General features: G+C 42.3%; 1 protein-coding gene across 1 annotated transcript in view; it reads right to left on the bottom strand.

The window, feature by feature from the left end:
• The window catches only part of CACNA1E (calcium voltage-gated channel subunit alpha1 E), a 410647-nt gene that overhangs the window by 38295 nt on the left and 355776 nt on the right, over nucleotides 1-16576 (bottom strand). Inside the window, exons 31-38 of the mRNA XM_008063298.2 lie at nucleotides 15998-16135; nucleotides 14948-15149; nucleotides 13677-13841; nucleotides 12916-13026; nucleotides 9041-9124; nucleotides 8154-8279; nucleotides 5061-5126; nucleotides 470-561 (exon numbers count right to left, since the gene is read on the bottom strand). Of these exons, the coding sequence (XP_008061489.2) occupies nucleotides 470-561; nucleotides 5061-5126; nucleotides 8154-8279; nucleotides 9041-9124; nucleotides 12916-13026; nucleotides 13677-13841; nucleotides 14948-15149; nucleotides 15998-16135 (984 nt within the window). The remainder of the gene's footprint in view (nucleotides 1-469; nucleotides 562-5060; nucleotides 5127-8153; nucleotides 8280-9040; nucleotides 9125-12915; nucleotides 13027-13676; nucleotides 13842-14947; nucleotides 15150-15997; nucleotides 16136-16576) is intronic.

The following is a 16576-nucleotide window of genomic DNA, read 5'->3' as shown; positions in this document are numbered from 1 at the left end:
GGTGGAGACAATGGTGGGACTCCCTAAGACTCTACATAAACCTGGTCATGGAAGGTTTCAGCCCCTACGTGGAATTTGGTCTGCAAAAGCTGTCCTCACTGCCCACTCCCAAAACCCTGGAGGATGGACATGCTGAAGTCAAAATTTGCAAATTAACTACTGAGGCAGAGATATTCATGAAACTTTCTCCCATCCAAGTGTTAACCAGGTCCAACCCTGTTCAGCTCTCGAGATCAGAAGAAATCGGGCACATTCAGGGTGACATGGCCATAGAAAAGATAATACTTTCTAATGTCACAGGGGCAATTTGGCAAAGGCAATGCCCCTCCCCCCTTTTCCTGCATATCCTGATGGAAGTAGAGGAAGCAGAATGAATAGAGAAGTATAGGGAAAAGGAAGAAAGAGGCAAACCAACTCTCTCTCCCTCCATCAGGAGAGCTACAGCCACAATGGTTATGCATCCAGGTACCTGAAGAGTAGCATTAGGGACCCAAAGAAACTCCGGAAGTTGTTGTGCCGGTTGATGTGACTCTCCTCATCTAATTTTATGTTTCCAAATACCTTGAGGAGAAAAACAACAGAAAGTAATGAGTATTATAGAGTTGTGTGACGTGTCCAGCACATGGAGATTGGCAAAGCCACAATCATGGCTCTTCCTAATGGCCTACCCCTAGAACAGTCAACTCAAACCCAAGAGCTAGTGCATATCATGCTCTTGGCCTGACAGACAGCAGTAATTATCCTCCACGGCTCCAGTGCAGCAAAGGGGACCAATGATAGCAAGGTCTGACTATAACAGAATGCAAGACCCTTCAGAGTCATTCTTGCCTGTACTTAGTCTCTTCCACACCTAATTTGGTCTTTTTATTTCCATAAAGTCTGTCAAAGACATTATCCCACAGCAGGTACAGGGAAGGCATCACCCCTCTCTTCCTCAGGTAGTCACAATGGGAACATCATCAGAATTTGCAAAAGACATGATTTATGGCTTGGGTAGGTGCTGCCCTGGAAATTCCTACACAGCAGTGTAGGTCAAAGAGGGGCATTTCTATCTTCCTTAGATATGTTTCTATCCAGATAGTCAAATTTCAGATCTATATGTCATTAATCTAGAGTGCATGAGAATGAACGTGGATATACACATCTTTCAACAAACACAAATCTCATCTAAAAGTGACCATTTACGCAGAAGCTAAAACAAAGTCCAGGCTAATAGGATGAAGAAAGTCAGGACAACTGGAAACTTAGAAAAAAGAAAATGGCTTGCACAGATTCTGGGCTACAGAGTGATGTTTATTAATCTGCTGCTAGTCGCTGGGCTTCTAATGTGGTTGCCATGCAAATTCATGTGAAAATGAGAGAACACTTAGAGATCCTTTCCTAAACCCAGTGGACGATGATAAACTCTCAGACGGTGCTGTCTGGAGCTAAGGTCAACCCCGTCTCTTCAGATGAGAAGCATACTCTTCACATATGCACCCTCATCCTCCAGCCACATTTTGGGTATCAGGATCTATTCTCACAAGTCATTGCTGGCGCAACCAAAGGCTTCCTGGGTTACTTTTTCAACTATTTGAGACAATTTTCAGCCTACATTAAACATGCTTCCGTTTATCCAATGTATGCTAAATGGAACACATTTTCCACCTCACAGTTTTTAGAATGTGCAGTTGAGGAACAATCTCTGCCCCCAGCTATTTTGCTCAAGTAACTCCCACTGACACCTGCTCTGGGAATTTGTTCTCAAGGCTGTTTTTCAAAACCCAAATACTACTTGTTTCTCAGGAAGAACAGAGGTGGCAAGCGAGGTGGCAGCAGGAAAGAATGGATAAAGAGAATTAGAAGGTAGAAGGCCGCAAAGAGACAAATAGTAGCATTTTTCAAAATCCCGCCCAAGCAATCCGATCTAGTTAGCTCTGGACTCTCAAGGAGGGAACTGCCATTTATCCTTGCCCTGTTCACATCTCCTTCCCTCTTCTGTCTTTCCCTCTCCTGGTTCAGAATCCATGACTTACCCCTGATTCACCACAACTTGTAGTGTCTCCTCTCCCTATGATACTCCTGGAGTCATCGGTAGTTGTTCTCATTATGATTTTCTCAAACATTCCAGCCAATCATGAACTATTTAGAGATCCCACTGCAACTCTGCAGTGGGTATGTGTGTAATAGTCAAGGAAACCAAAGTTGGTTTGAATATTTTTCTAAGATAATTTTCATATCAAAAATGTATGTTTATTGTGAAGGTGGTCTTTACCATTTTTTTCCACTTTTATTTCCAGCTTTTCACTTTGTCCTTGTCACTAACCCAAAACTCCTACATCAAAAGGGTATGGAAGAAAAAGAAGTGATGCTGAGACCTGTCAGAAAATTTCAGGAGAGTACAGGCTTAAATCCATTTTCACTTGAAATCACAGAACTTTAGAATTAGACGAAACCTGCGAAGGTCTCTAACCAATACCTCTATTACATTGGTGAGGGAGTCAAGGCCCAGAAAGATTTAGTGACTTGACCAAGTTTATACAGCTGGTAAACGCAGCTGGTAAGAGGCAGAGCTGAGGGTGAAAATCCCACTTCCTAACAATCTGTAGTCACTGGTTCTTTCCCATCCCCAGCAAATGACTCCTTCCTTCCATCTTCAGATTCTTCTACAAAGGTCTCTTCTTTTAAGAAGCCTTTGAAAGTTCAGAACAATAATGGTTCTTCACATTGATGCAGCCTGTTGCTATTCATATTTTTCTAAAAGCATATCCTCTGCTCTTTTATGTGTATAATTGTGACTATATTAGACACAGTCTCTCCAGCAACAAACCCAGGTGTTCTGCTTTGTGCATGGTGCTGGGTCTCTCCCATGGACCAGAATTGAGAGTGGCCAGCTTGAGGCAAGTCACATGGAAATGCCATTCACCTCTCTGTGGTGTGGAAACAGTGCTCTCGGTTCTTTAGGAAAAAAGTCTAAGGGAAATAAGATATAAGCCATTATAACCATTGTGAAGACTACAATTTCACACCTGAACAGATCCTACTTCCCACTAGTGAATCCAAGAAATATTTGCATTTGCTTGTCTGGTGGGATGAGAAACAGTATAGAGTTAAGAACATGGGCTGTGGAGCAAACAGAGCTAAGCTGACATCTCAGATCTTCCACATATTATTTGAGAACTTGAATATGTTATAAGGTACTCAACTACGCTAAGCATCAATGGAGACAACAGAACTCACCTTTAAACCATTTTCACATCACTCTGGAGACATTAGTCATGTATCTTGCATCTTTTTGTGCTCTTGCATACATGTACTCTCTCTCCCTCCTCCCCTTCTCTCTCTCTCTCTCTACACACACACACACACACACACACACACACACACACACACACACACACACACACACACACACATATATTTTACATATATGCCTGGCACACCAGGGAGTTAAAGTCATAGTAAATAGCATTATCATCATTATCAGTATTGGTAATATTTGTAGCAGGTCAGTATTAGAGATAGTGATATTCTAGTTTATTTTGCTTGAAGATGAAAAGGGGTAAGAATTATTTTGAGCGCGAGCAAAAATAATGTAATTATAACTAAAAGAGAAGAATTGCAATGGTCCCATTACAAAGAGAAATATAAATGTTTGAGGTGATGGATATCCCAATTACCCTGATTTAATCATTACACACTGTACACAGGTATAAAAATATCACATGCCTTTGAAATATATACAACTACTTTATCAATCAATAATTATTTTGAAAATAACTCAATTTCATCAAGTTTTCAAGGACTTAGTAGAAGTTATCAAACCAGTCTGAAACTTCAGCAGAAATCCTGCTTCTGTCAACATCATCATTAAATCTCTCCTGAAATATCCTCAGTGAAGGAGAGCTCACTACTTCTCAACCAAGTCTCAAATATTTTGATGCTTGGCATTCTACATTTTTGGAAAACAAAACACTCTAGTAGCAAAGTTAGAGGAAGAATAAAACTGAGAAGTGCAGGTCAGGAGAAAAGTAAACAGAAGAGGCATTTCAAAAAGGCTCTGAAAAGGGCCGCCAAGCAGCAAGCCTGGGACACTAGAGCAGTTGTACAGGTGGAAGACACTGTTGGGAGGCCAGCCAGCCGTCCAAAGGCAGCCAGCCGGCCTGACTGCAGGAGACTGTGACACAGCTGAAGTTCTTTCCTGGGGTCTAGTCACGATAGCTTCCGGTCAGAGAGTTCATCCTTCTGAGACAAGCAGAAAGCCTGTATATCCAACAGATAGGTTCACAGGAAGTGCTGCCTGCTATCTACAGTAGTTCACCCACCAAAGATGACCACCATCTTTAAAAGACCTGGTGGCCTCTTCTGTTCAGCAGGCCTCAGGCTCCCTGCATAACTACTATTTGGAGTGGGAACCTGATCTTCTCCTCAGGTTCTGAAACTGGGAAAGATGTGGTAAGCCAAAGGAACCGTCCAGCAAGTTACATGTCCCTAATTAGCTGAATGTTGCCCTTGAATCTCCCTAGAAATGGGTAGGCATCAGGAACTCCATGAGTTGTGCACAGAAACAGGGTCTTAGGTCATACATCTCAGTCAGTAAAGAGTTACACAGCCAACAATGTATGTGGTGACACACCTGGTGTCAGCATGTACAGGGAGAACAACCATCTGACCTTCTTTTAGACAAAGTATAAATACCAGAGATCCTGAGAAATAGATCAAGATGACATTCACCCCCTCCTTCATCTCCTGGGGGATCCTTCTGACTATGATCACTGGTGTCATCTTTGCTTTAGTTCTATTCTACTGTTGCAACCACAGAAGACCATCTGCTTACAAGTCAGTATCATGATCTGACAACCTGAGATGATGCCCCTCTCCCAGACCAATGTGACCTAGGCAAACTCATGGGAAACCACTGCACATGTGAAATTTCCAAGGTAACACTGCATCAAGACCTTGGAGGGCGCCCTTAGGCAAGAAGGGGTTCAAAGTATTCTTAAATCCTGCACGTTCCAGCCAAGCCAGAGACAATCTGGAAAACAGCTGTTCCCCTCAAGGTCCCTGGTGTACCACCTCACCTGCATCCCAATGATAGCATAAATGAAGAACAGCATGGCAATCAAAAGGCAGACGTAAGGAAGGGCCTGGAAGAAAAGCAGAGATAAGACCATTAATCACAGAAGGCAGCTTCCAGACTCAGCTACCTGCAGTTACCAACAATGCAGGAACTCTTGTCTTGAAGCTAACACAAACAGGTGACTAGGATGCTCCATTCCCTGGGGCTGTTCCCTTTTGGGGTGAATACCTTTTCAGAAGTCAACATCCTCTTACAGATATGTAAACGGTTGGCCAAAGAGAGGTTTGTAATTTAACTTCTGTCAAGAATAGTCACTCATCCAGAAGTATAGCCCCTATCTACAAGGACAGCTAAGAAAACTTCCTGGGCTCAGGATTCATCCCACTTGCTACGCAGATTAATAACCTGGGCAACTGTGATGCAAACTGTACACCAAGCACCTAGCGGTACCCCTTTCTACTCCCACACCCAATGTGGAGTCCATAATGAAGAATCTGGAAGCAAAGGGAAGTGCCTGGGTCTCACTTGCTTGTCAGTTCCTACAAGGCTCTTTGAACTTCTGATGAAACATCATTTTCCAGTATTTAAGCCTCCTGATGTTTCATTATATTTCATGCAAAAGCCTGTTAAGTTTCAGCCACCACAAAACCTTGCCCTGAAGTCACACGGCACAAATCTCCATACTGTGCATGTTTACTGCCACTTCGAAATGGTAACATTTTGATGATAGGTGTGGGGTGCAAGGCAAGAAGAAAAGAGGCAGGAAACTGCTCCTGGTGGTTGGGGGAGGATGTGAACATAGGGCAGTTGGAATCTGGGGACAGGTGGGCCACTACAATTCTGGGGTGATCTCAGTGCTGCCAGGGAAGCCTCTCTTCTTTACCATTGAAGAGTTCCCTGAAAGACAGTGCTACTAGGAGTCTCCACCCTGTCTTGAGTGTACACACAATGAATCCCAGGAGAACGATTGAAGGCTTTCAGACTGCACGAGCAGGGTAGGGCTTATCAACAGAGCTAACGAAATGAAGAGCGCTGTGAGACTATTTACAACTTGAAGAGAGGATAAAATTAAAATGCAACTGAAAGCTGGTGGGAGAGTCCTCTCTCCAGTGAAGTGCAGATTCCCAAGACCCGTGAAGAGGGCTGGCTGCATTTCAAGGGGCACTTTAAGTTGCCCTCTGCAAATGATGAGGGGGAGGAGCAGAGCTTCTTGTACTTGAAGTATGCTCTCTTCCATTTTTACCTTCGCCCTTCTCTACTCCTGTCTCCAGTCCCTAGTCCAGCTCTACCTACTCCCAGCTTTAGAGAGAAGACAAAAGAGTCATTCTGTTCTCCTTTCTTCTCATGTCACAAATTCTAACACAAAATAAAGGAAAGGAGGGAAGAACTTCTGAGTAGGGGTCAGAGGTGAAGAACTGGATGCTGCTTAGGGCAGGGTAGGGTAGGCTTAGGCACGGTGATGCTGTTTCTATTGTGTGGCTCTCTGTTTGGTGTTTGCAGAGGAAGCCTTTGCTAACTTTACTTTAAGAAATCAGCTTCTGTACTGTCCCAGAACTGTTATGAAAAAGAAACATCTATCTGTAATGCAGTGTCACCTGGAGGCAGGTTCACCTGTCTTCCCTGTTCTCTGTAGTATTCGCTGGAATAAGCCAACCATTTGACCATCAATTTTTGACAATCTTTTCTTTGTCCTCAATAGCATACAGTTTCACAGAGACTTGATGATTGTGGTGATATGACAGGATGACACCTATTTCTTAAGAGACTCACTAACAACTGAAGTTCGCTGAGCTATCCTCTAAAAAAAAAAAAAAAAAGGTTTTAAAAACATCTTGTGTTTCTAGTTCTGAATCCAAATTCACCTGAGACACAGATAGAACATTCTTGCTAAGGTTTTCGATTTCTCCTCTGTCATCTAACTTTGGAAAAATAGTTTTAATTGAGATGAGGCCTCTGTGGGAGTTACTATGCCAAACAATTACTCTGGATATAATTTTTTTTTTAAATACTAAGGTTGCTCCCAGGAACCTGAACACCCTTACAATTGATCTTACATCTCAGACTCCCAGGTCCTCAATGAAGAAGTGAGTCAGTAATGCTGATATAGGAAGAAACTCCTCTCCAAATGATGAGAAACCGTGAACTCATCAGCTTGCCTGCTTTAATTTCTAATTAAAATATAGAAATAATTAAAATAAGGAAAGCAATCTGGTGAATTCATGATTTCTTATCATTGAGTAACTTAGTTTCATCAACTTTATTTTTAAACACATTCATTGAAAAATTTTTTTTTTACATAAGAGAGGGAAATGACTTGCATCTGAACAACAGGTTCCAAAAGCTTAAAAAACAACTAGCTTATGACATTTGCTGGAGCCCAAACATATTTAAATATGTCTGGAAAACTTTTACTGGGAGACTCTGCCATTAAGATGGGTCTCAAGTATCGATTTTTGACTTCTCTTTATTACACACATACCTCTGTACGGACCCGTGACAGTGTCCAAAAGAAACTGACTGTATTAACATGCTCAAACATTCCTACTTGTCTGTAGGACATAGAGGTGGCCATTAGCATACCCTACACTCAGTGGCTGAGGAAATATGTGCTGAAGGAGACATGGGTGGGGCTGGGTATGATTCATCTCTCTAGGAAACACAACTCAAGGAGTCTTTTGCAAAATTGTTATAGGAAATAAAGTCATTGAAAAGTCCCTGAAAATGCAGAGGACATCTGGCTACACGTGACTGGCTCTTTACATGGACGGGGTTGCTCAGGACAATCTGGAATCCCTAGGGAGGACACACACCTCTTGAAACTTGTCTCTGCCTCAGTTGACAGAGAGGACGTCTGAATTACAAAGTCAATGTGTTTTTCTAGAATAAGATCCTATCCAGTAAACATAAGCGGACCCCTATCAAGCCAAGCTATGTTGTAACTAAGAACTGCTATATTTATTGAATGCTTCTAACAAGCACTCATTCTACCAGCTTCAACATTCCAGAGGTGAGGAGATCGTATATGATGCTGGTGCTGCCTGGCTGTGCTGTCTGCTATGTCACCCCTCAGAGTGAATGTGCCAGTGCCACTTACCTTGAAGGACTGCACAAAGGTCCAAAGTAAAATACGTATGGTGTAGCCCTGACGCAAGAGCTTTATGAGACGGGCAGCTCGGAAGAGCTTCAGAAAGCTCATGTTGAAGCCACTGGTGTTCACCAGCTGGGGACCAAAAGGAAATACATAATTAGCAGCATTATGGTCATTTAGAAAAATCTAAGCACTAGTATTTGCATATTGATCCCTCATTCAGATAATACAGTTGGACACAGTCTCTATCTTTCTTTGTTAATTTCCAACGGCTGACCAGCCAGCCAATGAGGTCTATCTCTCCAGGACTGAACTCTGGCCAGGTAGAAGGGTTGGGGACATACCCCAGAATGGCATCCTATATGTATTAGACACAACTGGCCTCCCTAGACTTCTGTCAAGTGGTCTGAAGTCTGCAGTCAGATGCCCCAAAAAAGCAGCTCTAGTAACTACGCTAGCACATGACCAGCCCTCCAATACCCGGAGATAGTCACAGTGAGCACTCCAGGTTTATTCTTTAGAATGAACAAATCTGGGGAAATAATTCAGGTTTCAGAGCTTTGAGGGCAAAGATATTGCACCACTTTTGAGAAAGAAGATCACTGTGCATACTAGCCCTCATCTGACACCCTCTCTTCCACTTACCCCTTAGATATCTGCTATTCAAGTCATGCACACAAATTAAGCCTTCCATGAGATCCAGTGCCTCTCCCAAGTTTGCATTCTCTTGTTCATGCTCAGCAGCAAGGAAGAGGACCCCCAGCGCGCTGAGGGGTACATATTTGCTTTGGTGGGATAAAAATGAACTGAATGTACAGAGGAGGTTTTTTTTTTCTTTTTTAATGCTGTTCCACAGTCAAGCTTTAAGACAAAGATCTTATAAGCCCATTCACCTTGCTGTCTGTCAGGATAATTTCTGTGATACTGCCAATTACAGTGATGAAGTCAAAGATATTCCAGGTGTCTCGGAAATAGTTCTGCCAGATGAATTCAGTCACAGGAACGTCAGAAAAGGGGGGAAGGGGCAAGAAAGAAATAAAGAAGAAAAGATATCTTTCATTACATAACTTTGTCACTTGGAATTAAAACCTGTCAATTCATGCACAAGTTCACTCTAACTTTGACTTCAGTTTCCTATTTCTAACCAAAAATGTTATTTCTCCTTTACTAATTTGGGAATTTCTCATTTGGAAAGAGGTTCCATCACTATTTAAAGATCTTACTTTTGAAACTATAACTAAAAAGCTCATATGTAAGAAAGATTTTTTTATTTTTAACAAATATGTATGCATTTATTTTGAAACCACCTGATTGAGGTATGATTGACAAAAATCTTCCCATATTTAATGTCTCATGAGTTTGGGGATATGCATATACCTGTGAAACTATCACTACTATCACACAATTTTTAAATTATATCGCATTGTTACCCTATAAAAAATAGTCTTTAACTGTCAACAAAAGTCACACACATCAAGACTAAAGATCATAGACGTGTCAAAAATCTCCTTCTAACTACATTGAGTCTTTTCAAACCAACTACTGATTGGTAATAAGAATAGAATTCAATCCCCTTCCTTCTATGCTCTGTTATACCTTTTGAGAAGATATAACTAGTGAAAAAACAAGTAAGTGGTAATAAAATGAGTGGGTTGAAGGAGATGGAGGAGATAGAAGGAAGCTGGAAAATTCAGCAAACAGATAACACTCCACTTAATAGAAGAAGGTGGACAATGCATCCATCTCCTAGGCTCAGGTGAATGCACAGAGGCCTTGGACTATGTACCTTGAAAAACAAACAAAAAAACCAGGATACTTGAGTCTCCAAAAAAGACACACGCTTGCCCTTGGGACGTTGAAGGACAGTCTATAACACAGAAGACAGAGATCAAAATAAACAGAATGTAGAAATTCAGAGGTGACAGAGAAGGTATGAGGAGAAGAAAATTTCAAACACCTGTAATCAATATCCTTAGCAAGATTATAGGACAGCAGATTATTTTATTCTATCCTTGGAATGAAAACAAGAGACTCTCAGAGTACTGCAGAGGTATACCCCATCCTAGCCTCACAACGAGCACCACTGAATCCCTACTATACGTGCCACACATGCAGTGCCTTTGGCATTCTTTCAACTAATTCATTCCTCTCATGGATCCATTAGGTGGGTAGTGAGTGACAAATACCCCTATTCATAAAGTGCTGAGTAGAAGGGGTGGCAAGAAGAGTGAGGGATATATGCAATAAAGAGAGAAAAGGAGTGTGTGAAACACCCACTCAGAACTGGGCACCTTATGAAGAGTATCTAGCTGGATACACACAACAAAATATCTAAGGCCATAAGGTAGCTATTGTTATCCTCATTTTATATATTAGGAACCTGAGGTTTGAGAGGCCTGATTCCAAAGTCACATGCGCCTACAGGGCATATCGAGAAACTGAAGTACACAGTTTCATAAACCTACCTTCCCTAGCCCAACAGTGGTACAGTCAAGTTGAGTCTCTAAGTTCCTCAATTGTCAGGGATCTCCTATTGTCCAACCTGGGAACAGCATCCTGATTCTTGGTTTTAATTTCTCCTAGTTCTCGGTGCTTGAATTTAGGTCTCAGAGGAGGGACCAGAAGCTCTGGATTCCAGTTAAGGATGCTTTATAGTACAGAATAGCATATTGTGGTATAGACTAGCATAGTGTGGTGTATGATATGGAATATGAGGGTAGACTATGCCTCTATCTCCTAGGCTTAGGTGACTGAACACAGATCTTGGACTGTGTCCCTCAAATAAAACAAAACAAAACCAGGACATTTGGTCTCTAAAAAAGACACTTGCTTGCCCCAGGGATATTTAAGGACAGTCTCTAACACAGAAGACAGAGAAGTGTGGTGTAGACTAGTAGATTATTGTGAGCTTTGAAGTTAAACCAGGATCTGAAGACTGGCTCTACTTTTTACTAACCTTGCACAAACTATTCAACCTTTCTTAGCTCCAGCTTATCCATAAAGAAGGAAATAATAACACCTCTCTAATATGGTTGTTGTAAAGAGAAAATGAGCAAGTAAAACATTTGGAACTTAATAGGCAATGAATATGTTTCTTCTTTCTCTTTTTATTTTTCTCTTCCCTTTTTATTCCCACCCCGCTTTTCAATTCTACTGCCTTTTATTGTGTATTTTTTAAAAAGCAATATAATTTTTCCAAACTTAAATTTCCTCATTTAAAATAACGAATAATAATCATCATCATCATGATATCGGCTACGCCTATTTCAGAGTCACTGAGAAGATCTAACAAAATAGTATATATTGGGATATTCTGAAAGCCTAGAGTGCTGTATCAATGTAAAGACTTGTTGGGACTAGTGGTGCCTTTTATAGTGTGAAAATGCCTCTAGACCTTGAATGAAAAATGGGGGTGAGAGTGGGAAGGAGGCAGGCTTCAGGCTGAATCTTGTTAAGACTGTTTGTATTCAGCATTCACCATAATTAGACACATAATTGAGGACTTAAGTCACAGACAATGCCAATGCTACATGCAAGTAATCAAAACGCAGAGAGAAACTTTTCCTGTTGTGGCTCTGGCTTCTCCCTCTCTTTTATGGCCCATTGCACAGGGCTAGACTGCATTATAAAGGCATCTTTGTTGGTGGTAGTTTTTACTTTATTTCCTCAAGTCTCAAAACACTCAAAAGGGAGTCAAGCAAACAACAATGCAACCACCTGCAATGAGCTCCTTTCAATTCTCCACCCAAAATGCTCAAATTAATGGCTTTTCCAAGAACCCCCATTAGGAGACCAGAAGCAGTTCCCACAATCAACATTCACAATTATCAAACCCAGCCCAAGAGTCCCTGTTAAAGCTGCCACCAGACAAACACTTACTCAGCTAATGAGCAAAGTTTTCCTTCTTGCAGGGAAAGCCATACACACATATAATTTGAAATGGTAGCTCACGCCCTAAATAAGTGTGAAGCAGCTGTCAAGTGGGCTTATCTGCATCCCACTGAACCCACTCTACACACTGAAGCAAGGAAGGAGGGGTGGCAGAGGGAGTATTTTGTTTATAGGACATTGGAGAATAGGGCTAGGTTTTCTTAACACTCTTGGGAGCAGATGTAAGAATTTGCCAAACAATTTTAATTAATAGTTGATGAGAAGAAAAAGGAGAACTCATGCCAAAAAAAAGTTATCCCAACCCTCCCAAACTTAATTCCAGAATCCCTCCCCACTACAGACACACACACACACACACACACACCCTCCCTCCCAAAGGTTATTGTCCTTTATAAGCATAATAAACATTTATTTTCCCTGGCAGAAATTATTCTCCATGTTACTAACAGCAGAAGAATAAACAAAATCTATTATCTTCTAGGTTTGAGGCTAAGAGGGACAGATAATTTCCCATTTGACTCATATGTTTTACCAGTAAATAAGCATTCAGGGTTTATTAGTCAAATCCCTGTTTTGCTCCTTTATCTACACATGGGTTGCATTTCTAGTAAGACCCAACGATGGTCACCCCTGGACTGCTGACAGAATTTGACAGGACCAAGGCTAATGGCTAGATGCATATGAACCTGGTGGTAAGGCTTCCTTTGCCCTTTCTCCCAACCTCCTCACATGTTGTCTTATCTCCACGGCAGTTTACTGAGCAGTCAAAATGAGCCAACATTTAGGTGGGCAGGTGTGTGAGCCACCCCCCCCCCCAGGAATGCACCCAAAAGGAAGAGAAGGCAAGCTTAATGCTGGGATAGAGTTGGTGACATACCAAGAAGCCAAAAGCGATGATCTTTAGGACGCATTCCAGGGAAAACACCATGGTGAAGGCAATATTCAGGTACTTTAGGGCCAGCTCATAAGTACAGGGAGCAGAGTAATACTGCCAGGAAGAAAAAAGAAGAAAAAGAGAATCAAAGCATTAAGATGAGAGGGGGAATACATGTCACTGAGGCCGGCCACCTCTCACCCCTGCAGTTGTGGGACACTTTGTGGTGTGGTACAGCAGGAAAGGTAGAAATCGAGTGCTGGAGAGGAAAACCAAACATCCTTGTACCAAAACAAAAGAAAATAGAGACCCGTGCCCCTCTTCCCCCCACAGCATCATACAAACAACCAGTCTTCCTAGAGATGAAGGCGGGCAGGGCAGAAACGTTTTCTAGAGTGAGTTAGCTACTTTCTCACTTGGTATTAAATAGGATTGAGCCTCTCTCAATGCTCCAACGCTCCTTTAGACCCTAAGATAATCTCTAGCTCCTGACATCTTCCACCTTTGTCGGAAGCTGCCTCCTGCCACCATCTTAGGTCTTGGAAGCCCCTGGGTTGCTACTGTAGGTTGCACTGCATTTTGCCCAGAGAACCCTCAAAGTCCCAGAGGCTGGGCTGTTGGAAAAAATAAGATCACCAAGACATTCCATGATGGAAAAGTAGGTAAAGAGGTAATAGACTGGGATGCTGGAGTGTCTTCCCACTCTCTTGGTGCACACACAACAGCTCTGGGAGGGAACCACCACCAGGACTCCCTCCTCTCACCTTCATCATCAGCACGACAGTGTTCAAGGCGATCATGGCCATGATGGTGTACTCGAAGGATGGAGACACCACGAAGTGCCACACGCGGTACTGGAAGGTGTGCCTGTTCTGTGGCATGTAGCGGGTGAGAGGTTTGGCACTGATGGCAAAGTCGATGCACGCCCTCTGCAGGAGAGTCATGGTTATTAGTCCGGGTTCAAATCCTTTAAACCTTGCCCAGTGGTGGGCTCTCTCTGTTAGATGAACAGAAGAGGATGGTGCATGAAAAAAAAAAAAAAGGGCAGGGCTGGACAAGTGGAAGTAAAAATGGCAACAGGGATCATCTGGACAAAACTACAGGAAAATGTCACCGTAAAGGAGTACGCAGAACTGGAGGCATTCTGTTGCACGAGGTAAAGACTCAATGGTTATTGATGAAGTCCTTTTACACAGCATGCCACTGAGGTATTTAAGGAACAAGTCTTCTCTGACGCCCTCAGTCAGAAGTAAAGTTCTATCTACCTAAGTTTTTCTACAGCACTTTAGGTTGCATTTTTCTTTTAGTTCCTAAGAGTTTCCAGTTCAGTTCTACTGTAAAACAAACAAAACTACTGAGACTCTACAATGTTACAGAATCATACTTGTTGCTGGAAACGCAGTCCTAAGACGTATTCCCTGCCTTTGAATATATGCCATGGAATGTCACAGTAATGTAAGCAGATGTCTTTTTTTGTGGGTGGTGGGGGTGGACAGGGGGAGGTCTCAACCTACTGGGTCTCAATCTACTGGGCTCAGTCAATCCTCCTGCCTCAATCTCCCAAATAGTTGGAAATACAGGCACGCACCACCAGGCCCAGTCAATGTTTTTGATTTTTTATAGAGACGAGGTCTCGCTATGTTGCCTAAGTTGGTCTTAAACTCCTGGGCTCAAGCAATCTTCCCACCTTGGCCTCCCCAAGTGCTGGATTACAGGTGTGAGCTACTGCGCCCGGCCAAGCAGATGTCTTAATGTTATAATCGTGGCACACATCTTTGCTTTCTAGATTCTGCACATGTAAAAGTAGAGACTGCATCTTAAGCAGCTTACGTACGTCCCAGAACTCTATACCTCATGCCTGCATCAAACACTGCTCAAAAAATGTTTACTTAATGACCAAATCATTAATTTCTCCCACTTTCTGTCTATAATTCTTAATCAGGTTAAGAAAATGCCATCTTCCTTCCTGATGCTGCTGGTCTGAGAATTCTTCCTGGAGCCCCTGCTGTTCCCGCTTCAGACCAGTCACTATTACCTCATTCTTCTCCAGGCTGCATTCCTCCATCATCTTGTCTCCTTGCTCCTGGAAGGTGATGATGATGAGAGCCACAAAGATATTGACAAAGAAGAAAGGGAAGACCACAAAGTAGACCACATAAAAGATGGACATCTCCATGCGGTTGCTGCGGCTTGGGCCTCGGTCTTCCTCTGTTACATCTACAGAATGCTGTAGAACTCTGTGGGGACAGAATGAGGGGGCATGGATGGTAGATGACAGTCTTGGCGTCATCAGAAGATCTGTCACCTATCATAGTTCTTTATCTGACTTCCTAGACTTTATAGATCCTCTGCTAATCGTTTGGATCTATAACCAAGTTGGCATACCCCACTGGCAGCAATCCACTGTTCTTTCTAGCCCCCATTCCATCATGCATTCAACTCCTAAGCAACAAAAGGACATTGCTTTACAGTTTAGGTTGTCATGTTCAATACCAACAGACTCCTGGATTTCCATTTGATATTTGACTACCAACTAGAGAAAGTACCACCAGAAAGTGGTTATCTTTAGTCATTGCCAAGAGCCTGCAAAATTAACCTTCGGCTACTTATGGGTGGCATAAGAACCTGCATGCTGTTGTCTTCTTCCTAAGACGTATGGCCATAGCAAGTGTCTTTGTTTTACTTGCTCATTCCTAACCCTCAATCCTCAGGTTTTCAGGTGCATGGCTAGCCTGGAGGACAAATCTGTCTGTAACAGCCCCCAGGGATACTTCTTACAGGCCGATGGTTATTCAAAATTCATTTGCTCCACAGGAGTCCAATGGCTCCACTCAACTCCTCAGTTAGTAACTAAAACATTAAAAATTTCAATTATTTCCCTGACTTTGACATCCCCTTTTCATTTGTGCCTTAGTGCTTTTCATTTTTCCTCTCTTCTGCCTATCTCAGTCACTCATAACCACTTACTTTTCCTGGTGCAACAACAAAGGGATTGCCACATTCATTTTGAATCAGCTTCTCAAGGCAACCACATGATCCCATCCCAGGGCACAGAGAAGCGTGTCAACTTAAAGCCAGCACTCACTGAGGCCATCCTTCCCCCGTGGAGACAGTGAAGAGGGTCAGCAGGGCCCAGATAATATTGTCGTAGTGGAATTCATGGCGCTTCCATTCCCGACCCTTCACCTCCATCTTGTTTTTCTCATGATCTACATAGTTGCCTCTAAAACCAGAGAAGAAATAAAAAGAGAGCGTCTTTACTATAGCTCACGAAGGAGTCAGGAAACTACAGACTTCAATGATGCAGGGTAATAATGATTCCCACACAAATGCAAGGAAAAAGGTATTTTATTAAAGGCAAGTATTACCATGGAATAAAAATGAGATTTGGTGCCCAACAGACATGGGATGAAATCCTAATCCTTTATCACTGGTTGTTGTGTAATCTTACATAATTTGCCTAAACTCTCTGAGTTGTCGTTTCTACTTGAATAACATGCAAATAAAACCCATCTCAGTAAATCATTATGAACATTTCAATGAAAATCTGAGCATAAAATGTCTTTTACCATGCCTGCCACAAAAGAGGTGCTCAAAAAAAGTTTCTGGATTCTCTATTTTTTTTTCTGGTAAAAGAGGAGTGGAGACAGGTAAGAGAGAAAGG

Source organism: Carlito syrichta, unplaced genomic scaffold (genome assembly GCF_000164805.1).
Source record: "Carlito syrichta isolate Samal-C Ts95f unplaced genomic scaffold, Tarsius_syrichta-2.0.1 Scaffold306713, whole genome shotgun sequence".
NCBI classification, from domain to species: domain Eukaryota; kingdom Metazoa; phylum Chordata; class Mammalia; order Primates; family Tarsiidae; genus Carlito; species Carlito syrichta.
The sequence above is the reverse complement of the archived record's forward strand: the minus strand, read 5'-3'. Positions and strand labels throughout refer to the sequence as shown.